At 32.6% G+C, this 14,411-nt stretch overlaps 1 protein-coding gene across 1 annotated transcript; it reads left to right on the top strand.

The window, feature by feature from the left end:
• Positions 1–772: 772 nt before the first annotated feature.
• LOC18052229 (ribulose-1,5 bisphosphate carboxylase/oxygenase large subunit N-methyltransferase, chloroplastic) lies at positions 773–4,959 on the top strand. Its single transcript, XM_006447763.2, has 12 exons — positions 773–1,219; positions 1,809–1,972; positions 2,089–2,172; positions 2,282–2,339; positions 2,675–2,728; positions 2,956–3,027; positions 3,136–3,216; positions 3,430–3,602; positions 3,937–4,039; positions 4,122–4,253; positions 4,348–4,470; positions 4,646–4,959. The coding sequence occupies exons 1-12, from the start codon at positions 830–832 to the stop codon at positions 4,730–4,732; spliced, it is 1,521 nt and encodes a 506-aa protein (XP_006447826.1). The 5' UTR covers positions 773–829; the 3' UTR covers positions 4,733–4,959.
• Positions 4,960–14,411: the final 9,452 nt, after the last annotated feature.

Here is a 14,411-nt window from a genome sequence, read left to right as displayed (position 1 = left end):
CCCCTTCTATATCTTGCCGATAATAACATTGGAATCCCTTTACTTTTATTAAAATCACAATTAAAGGCCTACCTTTTAACCTTTTTTAAATAAAGAATTAAGAGATATAAAAATAGACTCTAAAGTTATGGAGTTTAGTATTTTAATTTTTCTTTTCATTAAAATCTCTAAGAGGGCATTGAATTTGAAAGATTGAAATTGTTATAGAAGATATCAAGTTGGCAACAAATTATGGCTTATCATTATTAGTTGTATAATCAAATTCATGAATGTTATTTAAATTTATCTCAAGAGAATTTTCAAGTAAGCAAGAGATTCATTATAGACAAAATATATTTTCAAGTTAATTATATGTCTAGAAATTATAATATAGCAGTCTATTATCTAACTAAATTATAAAACTTTTATAATTAGCTCGTTGTTAGCAATAGAATGCCATTTTCATTAAAAAAAAAATAGGTCCTAAAACTTTATCTTTTTCTTCATACTTTTTTTAGGGAATTTGTCTTCACACAAAATAATTTTTTAGTTAATTTAACATTTAAAAAATCATTGTAGGTCTACCATTATAGATAAAAACATCTAATTTGTAACTGTTGGCACTGTAGGATCTTCATTACAGAATTTATAAACTATGTTCATAATTGTGTTTTCATTAAGAACAAGGATCTACATGTTATTATTCATTTTCATCACTGCAAATCCGACGCCGTTTCCTCGTGGTTAACTGTCAGAAACGACCATTATCATCCATCTCACGGCTCTTGCAGATTCTCTATTCATCTTCTAATAGATAAGGCATTTCTCTCTCTCACTCTCTCCCAAGGCCATGGCCGAAGCTTCTAGAACGTTCCACACTATACTTCTCCCTTCATTCTCGCATCTCCACAAAGCACAATCTCCCGCTGGCTTCACAGCTTTCCCGCGCAAAAGATGTGGGCACCGAATAGTAGTTCACTGCTCAGTTTCAACAACTAACGACGCCTCTCGCACCAAAACTACAGTGACCCAGAACATGATTCCGTGGGGATGTGAGATAGATTCATTGGAAAATGCATCAACCCTTCAAAAATGGCTGTCTGATTCAGGCCTGCCGCCGCAGAAGATGGCCATACAAAAGGTTGATGTGGGAGAGCGCGGTTTAGTTGCTTTAAAAAATATTAGGAAGGGCGAGAAGTTGCTTTTTGTGCCTCCTTCTCTTGTTATCACCGCCGACTCGGTAAAATTCTTTCTAGTCCTCCTCCTCTTAAAACATGGAGTAAACTGTTAGCTGGATACTCGGTCATGATTTCCATTCTTTGACCATGTGTATTAGTTAGTGAGTCCTGTGGTGTATATGGCATTAGGGTATGCTTGAAATTGAAGTGCTGTGGCTTTTAAGTGACAATTGCTGTGAAATGGAAGTGCTTGGTTAACTTTAGCTGCTAAGTAAAAGGAGGTGTTTACTGAACATTTTGGCAATTGTGCTTCAAAACTAAGCAAATTAAATCATGATTTGGTACATTAGCAATTTGAGAAAAAGCAAATTACATTTTTTGCAATTAATGAAACCTGTGATGCTTCAACTGATTTTGTGGTAGATTATAACTTACTGGAGCTTAAGATTTGTGTTTTCATATAGTGCACAGAGCAAAACAGCTTATGAATCAGTTTATCATCTAGTTATGATGGCTGTAGTTCCCTAGTTATGGGATCTTTTCTTAGTTTTCTGCTTTAGTGATTCTTCAAAGTTATTCTGCTGTCTATGTATAAAGTTTGACTTTGTGGGGGTGATAATTTCTCTCTCTCCATGGCATTTTGGATGATAGAAATGGAGTTGTCCAGAGGCTGGTGAAGTGTTGAAACAGTGTTCTGTCCCAGATTGGCCATTGCTTGCGACATATTTGATTAGCGAAGCAAGTTTCGAGAAATCTTCAAGATGGAGCAACTACATCTCAGCCTTACCCCGACAGCCATATTCTCTTTTGTACTGGTAAGTTTCCGTTCTTCAATTCTGGTTCGTATGTGCTTATTAAGGAGTTTATTCTTATACCACAGAAAGGGTCTACTCTCAGTTCTTCCCCCTACAGCCTCTTTATGTCATTTCAGGACTCGTGCCGAGCTAGATAGGTACTTGGAAGCATCACAGATTAGAGAACGGGCAATTGAGAGGATTACCAATGTTATTGGAACGTATGACTTTTTGAGCCCTTTTTTCTTCCTCCATGCATCTGCATCAGTTTATATTTTCATTTTAGTGCATTTCTGGTAATTCACTATTATCCCATCCCTCCTTGTGCAGATACAATGATTTGAGGCTCAGGATATTTTCCAAGTATCCTGATCTATTCCCTGAAGAGGTACTTATTCTATTTATCAACTGATATTCTTAAATGTTGTTTTGAACCATATCTTTTTCTGGACCAGCTGCTGGTATTAGAAATGTTCCGTTTATTGTCTTTTGAATTTTCTTAACAAATAATAAATATATAACTTTTTTTTTTGGGTTCCTTGCTTAGACTTATAATTATTAGCACATGAAAAACTATGATTTGATCAATATAGTCCATCGTTTAAGCTTCTGATGGATGTTATGAACATTCTGCACTACAGAGTTCCATAAACAATTAATTGTGTTGCTGTTATTACCCATAACCATCTCTAGTTTGATGTTGCTCCCTACTATGGATCACAGGTATTCAATATGGAAACTTTCAAATGGTCATTTGGCATTCTTTTCTCACGCTTGGTAAGTGAGCTTATTCAAGACGTCAAGGTTACTTTGCTGCTTGGTTCTTCTTAATGAAGTGAAACTATAATATGGTATTTAAAGATCACACGGAAAAGTTTTTTTATTAGGGTTGTAAATAAACACGGAAAATTTTTATCGCACAAATTCATTGTCAAATTGACTTCCATTAAGAATTTAGTCATATGTCGACTTTAGATCAGTACTTAACCACCCCCCCAACACAGGTTCGGTTACCATCAATGGATGGAAGGGTGGCCTTGGTTCCCTGGGCAGATATGCTGAATCACAGTTGTGAGGTATGTTCACAGATTAGTCTCTTTCTGAGACATCTATCATTTAAAATCTGTGCTGGTAGGAACATATTTGATTTCTAACTTAGTCAGAATAATCTTTACGTGATGTAGGTGGAGACATTTTTGGATTATGATAAATCATCACAAGGAGTTGTGTTTACAACCGATCGGCAATATCAGCCAGGTGAGCAGGTAAAGAATATTTAGATATCCCAAATAATCATATTTTCATGTCATTTTAGAAAAAAAGGGACTCATTCCCACTCTCCCAAGTATAGTATGTATTGCCTAGACTTGTCTTGATCACTAGTTTGTGTAGATATAATATTCTTCAGAGCATTTACAGTGATACTGTTGGGTAGAATGTTAATTCATTTGGAAAACTTGTTGCATCGATTAATGCAGGTTTTTATATCATATGGCAAGAAATCTAATGGAGAGCTTTTGCTATCATACGGATTTGTTCCAAGGGAGGGCACCAATCCCAGTGATTCAGTAGAGTTGCCTTTATCTCTTAAGAAATCAGATAAATGCTATAAGGAGAAGTTAGAAGCTCTGAGGAAGTATGGATTGTCAGCGTGAGTACCTGATGGATTTGCTCTGTTAGTTGGTTGTTCCAAAACCTTTTATCAAATTTTGGTCAATATAAGGATTAAATATATTCGCTGTCAACCTCTTTATAACTAACGTCAGCCTTTAGATTGTGATCCTAGTCTCTATCTCCCAATGAAGATTTAACCATATGCCATAATTCCCTTCTTACGTGATGTCAGCCTTTGGATTGTGATCCTAGTCTCTATCTCCCAACGAAGCTTTAACCATATGCCATAATTCCCTTCTTATGTGATGCTTTATCTTTTTTCACTTCATTTTAGAAACTGATCAATGCAAGAATGTAATTTCCATGGGCAGATCTGAGTGTTTTCCCATACAAATCACTGGATGGCCATTAGAGTTAATGGCATATGCTTATCTAGTGGTCAGCCCTCCAAGCATGAAGGGGAAATTTGAAGAGGTTCGACAATTTTAGATTTATTTTCTTCAGTCTCAGATTTTTTCTAATATCATATAACATATCTAAAATATCTTTTAATCAGATGGCTGCTGCAGCATCAAATAAAATGACCTCGAAGAAGGACATAAAATGCCCTGAAATCGATGAACAGGCATTACAATTCATATTGGACAGCTGTGAATCAAGCATATCTAAGTACTCTAGATTCTTGCAGGTGAAGGAACTTCTTTAACCGACTTATGACTCTGTACTTCATTCAGAAAACTTCTTTAATGTATTATAACATGTCGGAATTGGGGGACTTTTAGGCAAGTGGATCGATGGATTTGGATACGACATCTCCAAAGCAACTCAACCGAAGAGTGTTTCTGAAACAGCTAGCTGTGGACTTGTGTACAAGTGAGCGGAGAATATTATTTCGTGCACAATATGTAAGGATACTTTACTGATCTTTTCACCTTTTTAAATCATGGTTAATGTAAGCTGCATCATTAGTACTTCAAATTGTAGTAGCTCATGCATTATAATCTTTACATACGCCTTCAAATGCCATGCAAAATGTTCAATATTTGTGATTGAATGTTGCTTATATGACTGGTGTTGCAGATACTGAGGAGAAGACTGAGGGATATAAGAAGTGGAGAACTTAGAGCTCTAAGACTATTTGACAATTTCGTAAATCTTTTTAAATGAATACTTTGAGATGGGAATCTCTCCATGCCATCGCCAAATGCGAGCAACAAAGTTGTGTCGGGTGCTGCACATTTGACGGGCTGGACTTGTGCTTTTGAGGCTACAAAGTATATGGCCCAACAGGGGCCATTGGGCTTCCCAGCCATGTTCCAATCTTCTACTATTTTTGTTTTTCTCTGGCCAAAATGTTAATTTTTTTACAATAATATGCTCTAAGTTAAATATTCATAGCCATAAGTTTTAAAAAAGGAAAATTGTTCTAAATATCAAAATAGTTAGGTTCACCACCCAAGCAATTTTCTTTGTTAAAAAAAAAGTCGCAAGTAATTTCCTCTAAAAAAAGGTAAATACATGTCTCTGAAAAATATAACAAAGTGAAAATCTCTATCTTAGAAATTTGGGTTATTCAGGAGAGAAATAAATTTAAATTATTATTTTAACAAGTATTTTAACAAGTATTTAAATTATCTCAGTAAATCAAGATAGTAATTAACCTCTAAAAAGTAAATTAATTAGTGAAAATAGAGCTGACAAAATTTGACACGACCCGATTACCCGACACTAGAGCTGGCAAAATTTGACACGACCCGATTACCCGACACGAACATGACATAAATAAATGGGTATGGGTCGTCAAATTTAACACGATTATTAAATGGGTCAGGTCCGGGTCAACACGATTTTTTTCCGTGTCGGGTTTGGGTTAAAATTCTTGACCCATTTACCCGATCAATGACCCGATTATATTTTCTATTTTAAAATAATTTACATATTCTTATAATTAAAACTCAAATATTAGAGATGATTTTTTTTTTATTCTTTAAAAGGGTGAATATAAACACAATGTTTTATTTATAAAATTTTACATACATTTAGAGCTTCAATAGTGTAAATGTGTAAAAATTGATAGACATGTATATTTTATAATATTGATATATAATATTATATATATATATATATAAAAAATTAAAACCTCAATAGTGTACATGTGTAATATATTGGTAGATATGTATATTTTATAATATCGATAAATTATGTATGTATGTATGTATGTATGTACATACGTATGTATGATAGTGTGTAAATATTTAATGTAACTTTTGTTTAATATATAGATATTAAACGGGTTATTGGGTAACCCGATTATTTTTCCGTGTCGGGTTTGGGTCTCAATATTTTGACACGATTATTAAATGGGTCGGGTTTGGGTCGACCTAAATTTGACACGACACGAAGCTGACACGACACGAACACGACCCGATGATCCGTTTTGCCAACTCTACCCGACACGAACACGACATAAATAAATGGGTATGGGTCGCCAAATTTAACACAATTATTAAATGGGTCGGGTTTGGGTCAACACGATTTTTTTCCGTGTCGGGTTTGGGTTAAAATTGTTGATCCATTTACCCGATCAATGACCCGATTATATTTTATATTTTAAAATAATTTACATATACTTATCATTAAAACTCAAATATTAGAGATGATTTTCTTTTTTTTATTCTTTAAAAGGGTGAATATAAACACAATGTTTTATTTATAAAATTTTAAATACATTTAGAGCTTCAATAGTGTAAATGTGTAAAAATTGATAGACATGTATATTTTATAATATTGATATATAATATTATATATATATAATTAAAACCTCAATAGTGTAAATGTGTAATGTATTGGTAGATATGTATATTTTATAATATCGATAAATTATGTATGTATGTATGTACATACATATGTATGATAGTATGTAAATATTTGATGTAACTTTTATTCAATATATAAATATTAAACGGGTTATTGGGTAACCCGATTATTTTTCCGTGTCGGGTTTGGGTCTCAATATTTTGACACGATTATTAAATGGGTCGGGTTTGGGTCGACCTAAATTTGACACGATACGAAACTGGCACGACACGAACACAACCCGATGACCCGTTTTGCCAGCTCTAAGTGAAAAGTACCTAAACTTTTATTTTATTATCCATTAATAAAATAATTTGATAATTTAATCAAAGTAATTGATACATATAATGTCACATCTCATGAGATCCCAGTAATTTTGTTACAACTTAAAAAGTTCAAAATGCAAAACAATCACTTTGTCTATTATAGTTATTTGTTATAGATAAATAAATAAGAGAAAATTTTGAACTAAAAAATAAAGTACTAAATGGTACTTTGTTATTGGCTATTATTTAGCCTTTTTCTTAATTACTCAATAATGTAATATACACCTATATTTATAGGATACAAATGGGAAAGGGGTATACTCTTTTCCAACGTGAGACTTTAAGTGGTGAAGTCAATAATTTACAACACTCCCCTAACTTCACCACTTTAATTATGTACAACTTTCAAAAGAAGAAGTGGTATTGAACATGCTTAATAGTGTCTAGTAAAACCTAGAAGGACAAAGCCTGGTCGAAGAGAAAAAAGTACAGTGCATATTTTTCTAATATAGGTGCAAAATTCTTCTCTCTAAAATATACCACCTCAATGAAATGTCCTCTAAAAAATCATATACAAATTTGATTTGTTGAGTCGATGCATGTCTACTGTGGACTAACTTTTTAAATGTTGATGTGACAGAACTTTGGTAAAATGATCATCAAAATTATTATTGGAGCATATCTGTTTGACATTAATTTTCTTGTCCTACTAGAGCTCATGAATGTAGAAGAACCTTAGTGAGATATGCTTAGTTCTATCTTTCTTGATGTATCATTTCCTAATTTAAGGAATACAAGCATCATTGTCTTTATATATAATTATTGGAAAATCTATTGTGGAACTCTAATTATACATATTGTAAAATTTGACAGACATTTGATGGAAGAAAATCTCACCAAGTTCTCTCTATTTCGTAATTAGTATTAACGGTGCTAGTTATACAAATAAAAGGGAACAAGGAGTGTCAAAACTAAAAAGGACGAAACTATGCCTATATATGCTTACTAAATTTACAAAGATACTACAATATTTACAAAGATATACGAAGATATAGAAATCATATGATCGTTAATATTCCCTTTTAAGTTGGAGCCTGAAGATCAACAACGCCCAACTTGCGCACATGATGAAGAAAAAGATCACAACCAAGTGGTTTGATGAAGATATTTGCAATTTCCATAAAGCTGTGAATGTGCAAGGAAGCAATAATTTGGATTGCACTCATTCCCACACAAAGTGATAATCTAACTCAATGTATTTCATACGCTCATGAAAGACGGGATTTTCAGCAATGTATAATGCTAATTGATTATTACAATAAATAGGCATAGGAGCGGAACGAGATAATCCAAGTTCAACGAACAAAACCTTAAGCCATTTATTAACTCACATGAGAGGTCTCCCATGGAATGATACTCAGTTTCAGCCGTAGAGCGAGAAACAACATTTTGCCTCTTTATTTTCCAAGAAATCGCATTGCTCTTAAGAAAAGTACAGGATCAATAAGACAATAACTAATCGATGAGTAACAAGACAACTTCCCTAGTCGACATCACAATACCCACAAATATGTAAATCACTAGTGGAAGACAATATGATACCTTTTCTTGGAGATTGTTTTAAATACTGAAGCCCCCTTAAAGCTACATCCATATGTATTGTGTGTGGTTTATGCATGAAACGAATTAACACATGCAGAAAAAAAAAAACTATATCAGGTCATGTAATAGTTAAATAAATCAATCTCCTAATAAGACGTCAATAACTCAAAGGATTGGGTAAATGATCTCTATTTGTAGTTGAAAGAAGCGAGTGTTATTCTATTGGAAAAGGTAAAGGATGGGCATCAAGTAGTCCAACATCTTCTAAAATGTTCAAAGCATATTTTATTTGACATAAGAATATCACACGAGATGACCTTGCTACTTCAATACTTAAAAATATTTTAAAGTGCCCAAAGCTTTAATATAGAATTTCTGTGCAAAGAAAGCTTTAACATTGCTAATTTTTGCTGAATCATTTTGATTCACAATAATGTCATCTACATAAACCAATAAAAAGGTGAAACAAGCTCCACTGATTTTCAAAAATAAAGAATAATCTGCCTTGGATTAACGAAAACCTACTTGCTGGATAACAGAAGATAGTTTGGAAAACCAATTTCGGAAAGCTTGTTTCAAACCATAAATGGACTTATAGAGTTTGCAAAATAAATGTTCTCCTTGTTTAGAAAAACCCTGCGGAATTTGCATGTAAACTTCCTCTTCTAAATCACCTTTTGGAAAAGCATTATTAACATCTAATTGTTCCAAAATCCAACCATTAATAGATGTAAGAGAAAGCATAGCTCTTAATGTCGCAAGTTTAGCTACAAGATAAAATGTATCATGATAATTAATACATTCTGTCTGAATATAACCTTTTGCCATTAATCGCATGTTGTAGCGCTCAATGGTACCATTTGCTCGATATTTTATTTTGTAAACCTATCGAATACCAATAACCTTTTTACCTACCAACAAATGAGTAAACGCCCATGTGTTGCTTTTCTGAAGATCCTATATCTCATCCTCCATTGCCTTGAGCCATTCAGGTAATTTAATTGCCTTTTATTAGGTTCTACCCCAGAGGTAATAGCAGATAAAAATGATTTATGTGTTTGTGTAAAATGATGATAAGAAATGAAATTTTGGAGAGGATATTTCTTACCTGGTAACAAAGAAACAAGATTGACAGGTGTAGAAGTATGAGCAGTTGAGGTGCAATAGTCCCGTGATAAGCTGGAGGTCATCAGTGTCATAAAGGCCGTGTGGGCTGTAGTTCTTTGGGTTCTATGGCTATATAAGTGTCATGTGGTGGATCATTTAATGTTTGAGGTACAAGTTGTGTTGGGTGATTTGAAGTGGGTTCAATGAAATGGAAACGAGCATTTTTTATAGGTTGATCTGTGGCTGGCTCTTGTGGCCCACTCTCTTTTAGAACATTAGATGAATTAGTTACTTCGATTAATATACAAAATATCGTAGGACTCAAAAGAGTTATGATCCAAAAATAAATTATCTTCAACATGTGTAAAAGGTGTTGAAATACTTGACAATGTAATATCCTTAAAGGGAAAAAATATGCTCCAAAAAAACGACATCACGTGACACATGAATGATTTTAGCTTCTATATCATATATACAATATTATTTTTGTCCAAAAGGATACCCAATAAAAATGCCAGTCCTAGCACGTTGATTAAATTTATTTTTTATGTGTGAATTTTTTGCAAAACAAAAACAACAAAAAACCTTTAATTGAGACAAATCAGGTGCTACACCAAAAAGCATTTCATGTAGGGATTTACTTTGTAATACTTCACTAGGCAACTTATTTATCAAATATATTGCTGTAAGGACACATTCACCCCAGAATTTGATGGGCAAACTGTTTTGAAAACGTAAATTCACGCAACTTCAAGGAGATGGCGATGTTTACATTTTACGACTTAATTTTACTGTGGTATTCCTACACAACTTCTTTGATGAATAATACCTTTATCTAGAAAAAATTGTTGCAAATCTTTAACAAGGAATTTGGTCCTATTATCAGAACACACCATTTTAATGTCAAAATTAAATTGATTTTTTAATCAATGCATGAAAGGGAAAAAGGTGTATTTTGGTTGTAGTTTTTATTAAATATAACCAAGTGCACCTGTAAAATCATCAACAATGGTTAAAAAATAACAAGCACTTGAAGAACTAATAGTAGAAAAAGGGCCTCGAACATCACAATAGATTAATTTAAAAGGAGCTTTACTCTTAATACTACTAATAGAAAAAAGACATTCTAGTTTGTTTGGCCTTATAATAAATATAACGGATATAATTCTTATTAAAAATAATCAAAGGATAATATTTTGAATATAATTCTAAATGGCTAAGAGAAGGGTGGCCAAGTGTCCAATGCCAAGTATCAATCTCATGTGTTGAAGCCATGTAGGAGAGGAAATTGTATGTAAAAAAGGGTCCTCATGAAGTTTACCCTTGCCAATCTTCTTCTTCGTGTACAGGTCCTGAAATTCACAAGAATTAAAAGAAAAGATGACATGATATCTATTTGATTTGGTTAATTGACTAACTAATAATAGATTGAATTTAAAGCTTGGGATATAAAAAAACATTATCTAATAGAAAATCTGGTGAAAAAGGAACCTTTCGTATATGAGTGCAAAGGCTATTGTGCCATTTGGTAATTGAACAAGAAGAGGTATACGACATGATTTATAGGAAATAAAGAACTTTAAAAAGCAACACATATGATTCGTAGTCCCTGTATCTATTACCCAAGTATGGGAAAAATAAGAATTAAGAGCTGTACTTGCAAGACTTGCTGAATGTAAACTACCTGGGGAAGACAACATAGCTAGGAGTTTTTAATGTTGCTCTTGAGTAAAAATATGTGCTTGTTGCTCTTCTTTGTTAGTTACAACTACTGTTGTAATTTTGTGGATATCTATTCAATTCAAAGCACTTTAATTTTATATGCCCCAATTTTCCACAATTTGACATGCTGGCCTGCGTTGATTATTTCTAGAACTGCCATTCAAATTTCCACCTTTGTTATTTGTTGAAACATTGTTGCCCCAAGTTCCATTATTAAGGAAATTCTACAGCAGTGGTTGTCAATTTTGTGTAGTAAGAGCTGTTGCTTCTGGAGGGTCCTTCTAATGCATGAAGGTCTTGTTGTTTTTCTTCTTACCTTACAAATGAGTAAATCTTGTTTGCATTAGGAAAAATGGTTCATCAACAAAATCTGACTTTTTGTTACTGCATATTTGTCATACAACCTTTAAAGAAACTCCATCGCACTATCCAACTGTTGCAACTAATTTACAGTTTTTACAGTACCACAAACACATGGCTCTATAGGTTGTAATGAATTTAATTCATCCCAAAGTGCTTTCATTTTAGTATATAAAGGGAGACAGAAACATCACTTTGTCGTAAAGTAGAGATGGCTCGTTTGAGTTTATATATTTTTGGTGAATTGGTTTGTTGAAAATATTCCTGCAAATCCTGCCATTCTTCTCTAGTAGATTGTACATATAACACACTTCCCGCAAGTTCACTCGAAATAAAGTTCATCACTCAAGGCCCAACAAGATCATTACAATGTTGCCATTTACGACCATCATCATGATCCGGTTTGCTGATAGTCCCATCAACAAAACTGAGTTTGTTCTTTGCTTGTAAAGCCATTGTCATCACTCTTGCCCATGTACTATGGTTATTACCATTGAGTAAAGGCGAGAGTAATACGACTATTGGCTTATTTGAAGGATGTACTAGGAAAACATTATCCTTCTGTTTTTCAAGATTTTCAGCTTTCTTTGACGATTGATTGTCAACCATAGCTCTGAAACCATGTAAAATTAGATAGGCATTTGATGCAAAAAAAACTTCACCAAATTCTCCGTATTTCATAATTAGTATTAACAGTATTAGTTATACAAACAAAGTCCTTGGGGAACAAGAGTATCAAAACTAAAAAGGAAGAAACTATGCCTATCTATGCTTACTATACTTACAAAGATATTGCAATATTTAAAAAGATATAGAAATCATATGATCGTAAATACATGTTGTGAATGCGATGGATAATAAACTGCTAGGGGCGACAAAACAAATAATTGAATCAATTTGGAATCGAATCTTAAACAAACTGGCAAAATTCTACTAATCTAGATTCAATTCATTTATTAACGAATTTAAATCTTAAGATTTGGATTTATTTCATTTTATTAAATAAATATTCAGTTTGATTAATTTAATTCGTTTAGTAGAATTAATAAACAAATCGAATCAAATCTACATTCATTTACTATTCATTTATCCTATAATAAACGAATTAAATTGAATATAAATTTGTTTACAAAACTTAAGTAAATAACCCAAACTATAAGATTAAATATACAATCATCTAAACACCAAATTACACATTCTTAACAATGCAAATAACAACAATTAAAATTAAAATTATAAACCGAAGTGATTTTTTTAATTCAAGTAAAAAAAACAAAGGAAAATGAAGTGAAATGGGCAAAGTTGTCAGTTGATGTGAAATCAAAGAGGGATGATTAACAATGAGATGAGGGGATCAGAGAGAGATAGAAATTAAACAATAACAGGATGATAAGGGTAAAGAGGAGCGCAAATATCAGCATTGGCATCAATATCAAGATCGTAATTGCTATTACCTGCTGTCATTGCACCCATCTCTTCTCTGTTGTTGTTATTAACCAATCCCTTCTTCTACTATTATTTCACCCATTGACATGGTAATTGTAAGTGCTATTGTTATGGCTCAATTTCAGTGCTTTGATCTTCGATCTAACAGTGGTGGTAGATTGGCAATGCAATGATGATTGGGCTTGGACAGCAAAATTGTACTTTATATTTTAGTGGCTCAGTTCGATGGTAACGATATCGGGATGGTAATGGATTTTGTGGTGAAACCCTTGCAGATTTGTGGTTGTTGTGGCAATGGTTCTGGCGATGGGGATTGTAAGAGAAAATTACAAAAAGAAATTGCAGAGACCATGATAATTAAAAAGAAAGGGTTGAGAGAACGCATAAAAGGAAAGGAATGAGGGTTAGCTACCCTAATTTTTTATTTCATTTATATTTTTTTATCTCATTATCGTTTATAATTACTGTATTAACCTTCAAATTTTAAATTTTTTTCATGTATATTTAAGAATACATAAGTCATTTAATTAAAAAAATTAAAAAAATCTTAAACGAATGGTTAATATCTTCAAACTCATATTCAATTCGTTTAATTAACGAATTAAATCGAAGTCACCCATTTATTAAATGAATTAATTTTTTCAGACCAAGCCCATTTAATTTGCATTAAATCGAATTGAGCAAATGAATCCTGCCCCAGATTGCCACCATTATAAACCACAGCCAAATACACTTTCTATTTGCTTTGTGTAATAGAAGGATCTTTAAGTGATTAAAGAAGTGGCAACAAAAGTCTGCTCAATAGATCACCATGAAATTGTCGCGCTATTGCCCTATTTGTGAATAAACTTTGTAAAGATCAGAGAGATAGCATGTATCTGCATAACCAATAAAATTAGGATTCTCTGTTAGATCACTTAAATAAAATAACCTTAAGTCTATTTTATGGAAAGATATTAGAAGATATGTTTAATGTCATTTCAATGTCATTGTGTTAGTATTGAGTTAAATCTCACTAATAAGTTCATAGAGAATGCAATATCTGCTATGATGTATTGAGCTTGGTATAGGGGGAATGGATTCTTTGTAAGATTAAAAGACCGAACAACCACATGAGTGCTTAGCGGATGAACATTATTTATATGGAGATACTTTAAGATTTTTTGAACATAAGCAGATTCATGGATAAACATTCTGTTTGTTTTATACTCAATCTACAAGTCAAGACAATATTTTATTTTCCCTGTATCTTTCATTTCAAATTCTATCTTTAAATATTCAATAGTTTTTAAAAGTTCTTCGAAAGTTCCAATTACGTTCACGTTATCAACATAAATTACTATAATTGCTAATCTAAATTTAGATTTTCTAATGAATACACATGGGTAAATAGGATCATTACTCAAATGATTGTACTACATGTGTCGAGATTGTTTTAATCTATATAAGGATTATTGTAACTTAATAGAATATAAAATACGATCCAT

This window comes from Citrus clementina, unplaced genomic scaffold, assembly GCF_000493195.1.
Source record: "Citrus clementina cultivar Clemenules unplaced genomic scaffold, Citrus_clementina_v1.0 scaffold_2, whole genome shotgun sequence".
NCBI lineage: Eukaryota > Viridiplantae > Streptophyta > Magnoliopsida > Sapindales > Rutaceae > Citrus > Citrus x clementina.
Note: the sequence above shows the minus strand (reverse complement) of the source record. Positions and strands in the feature narration are given on the sequence as shown.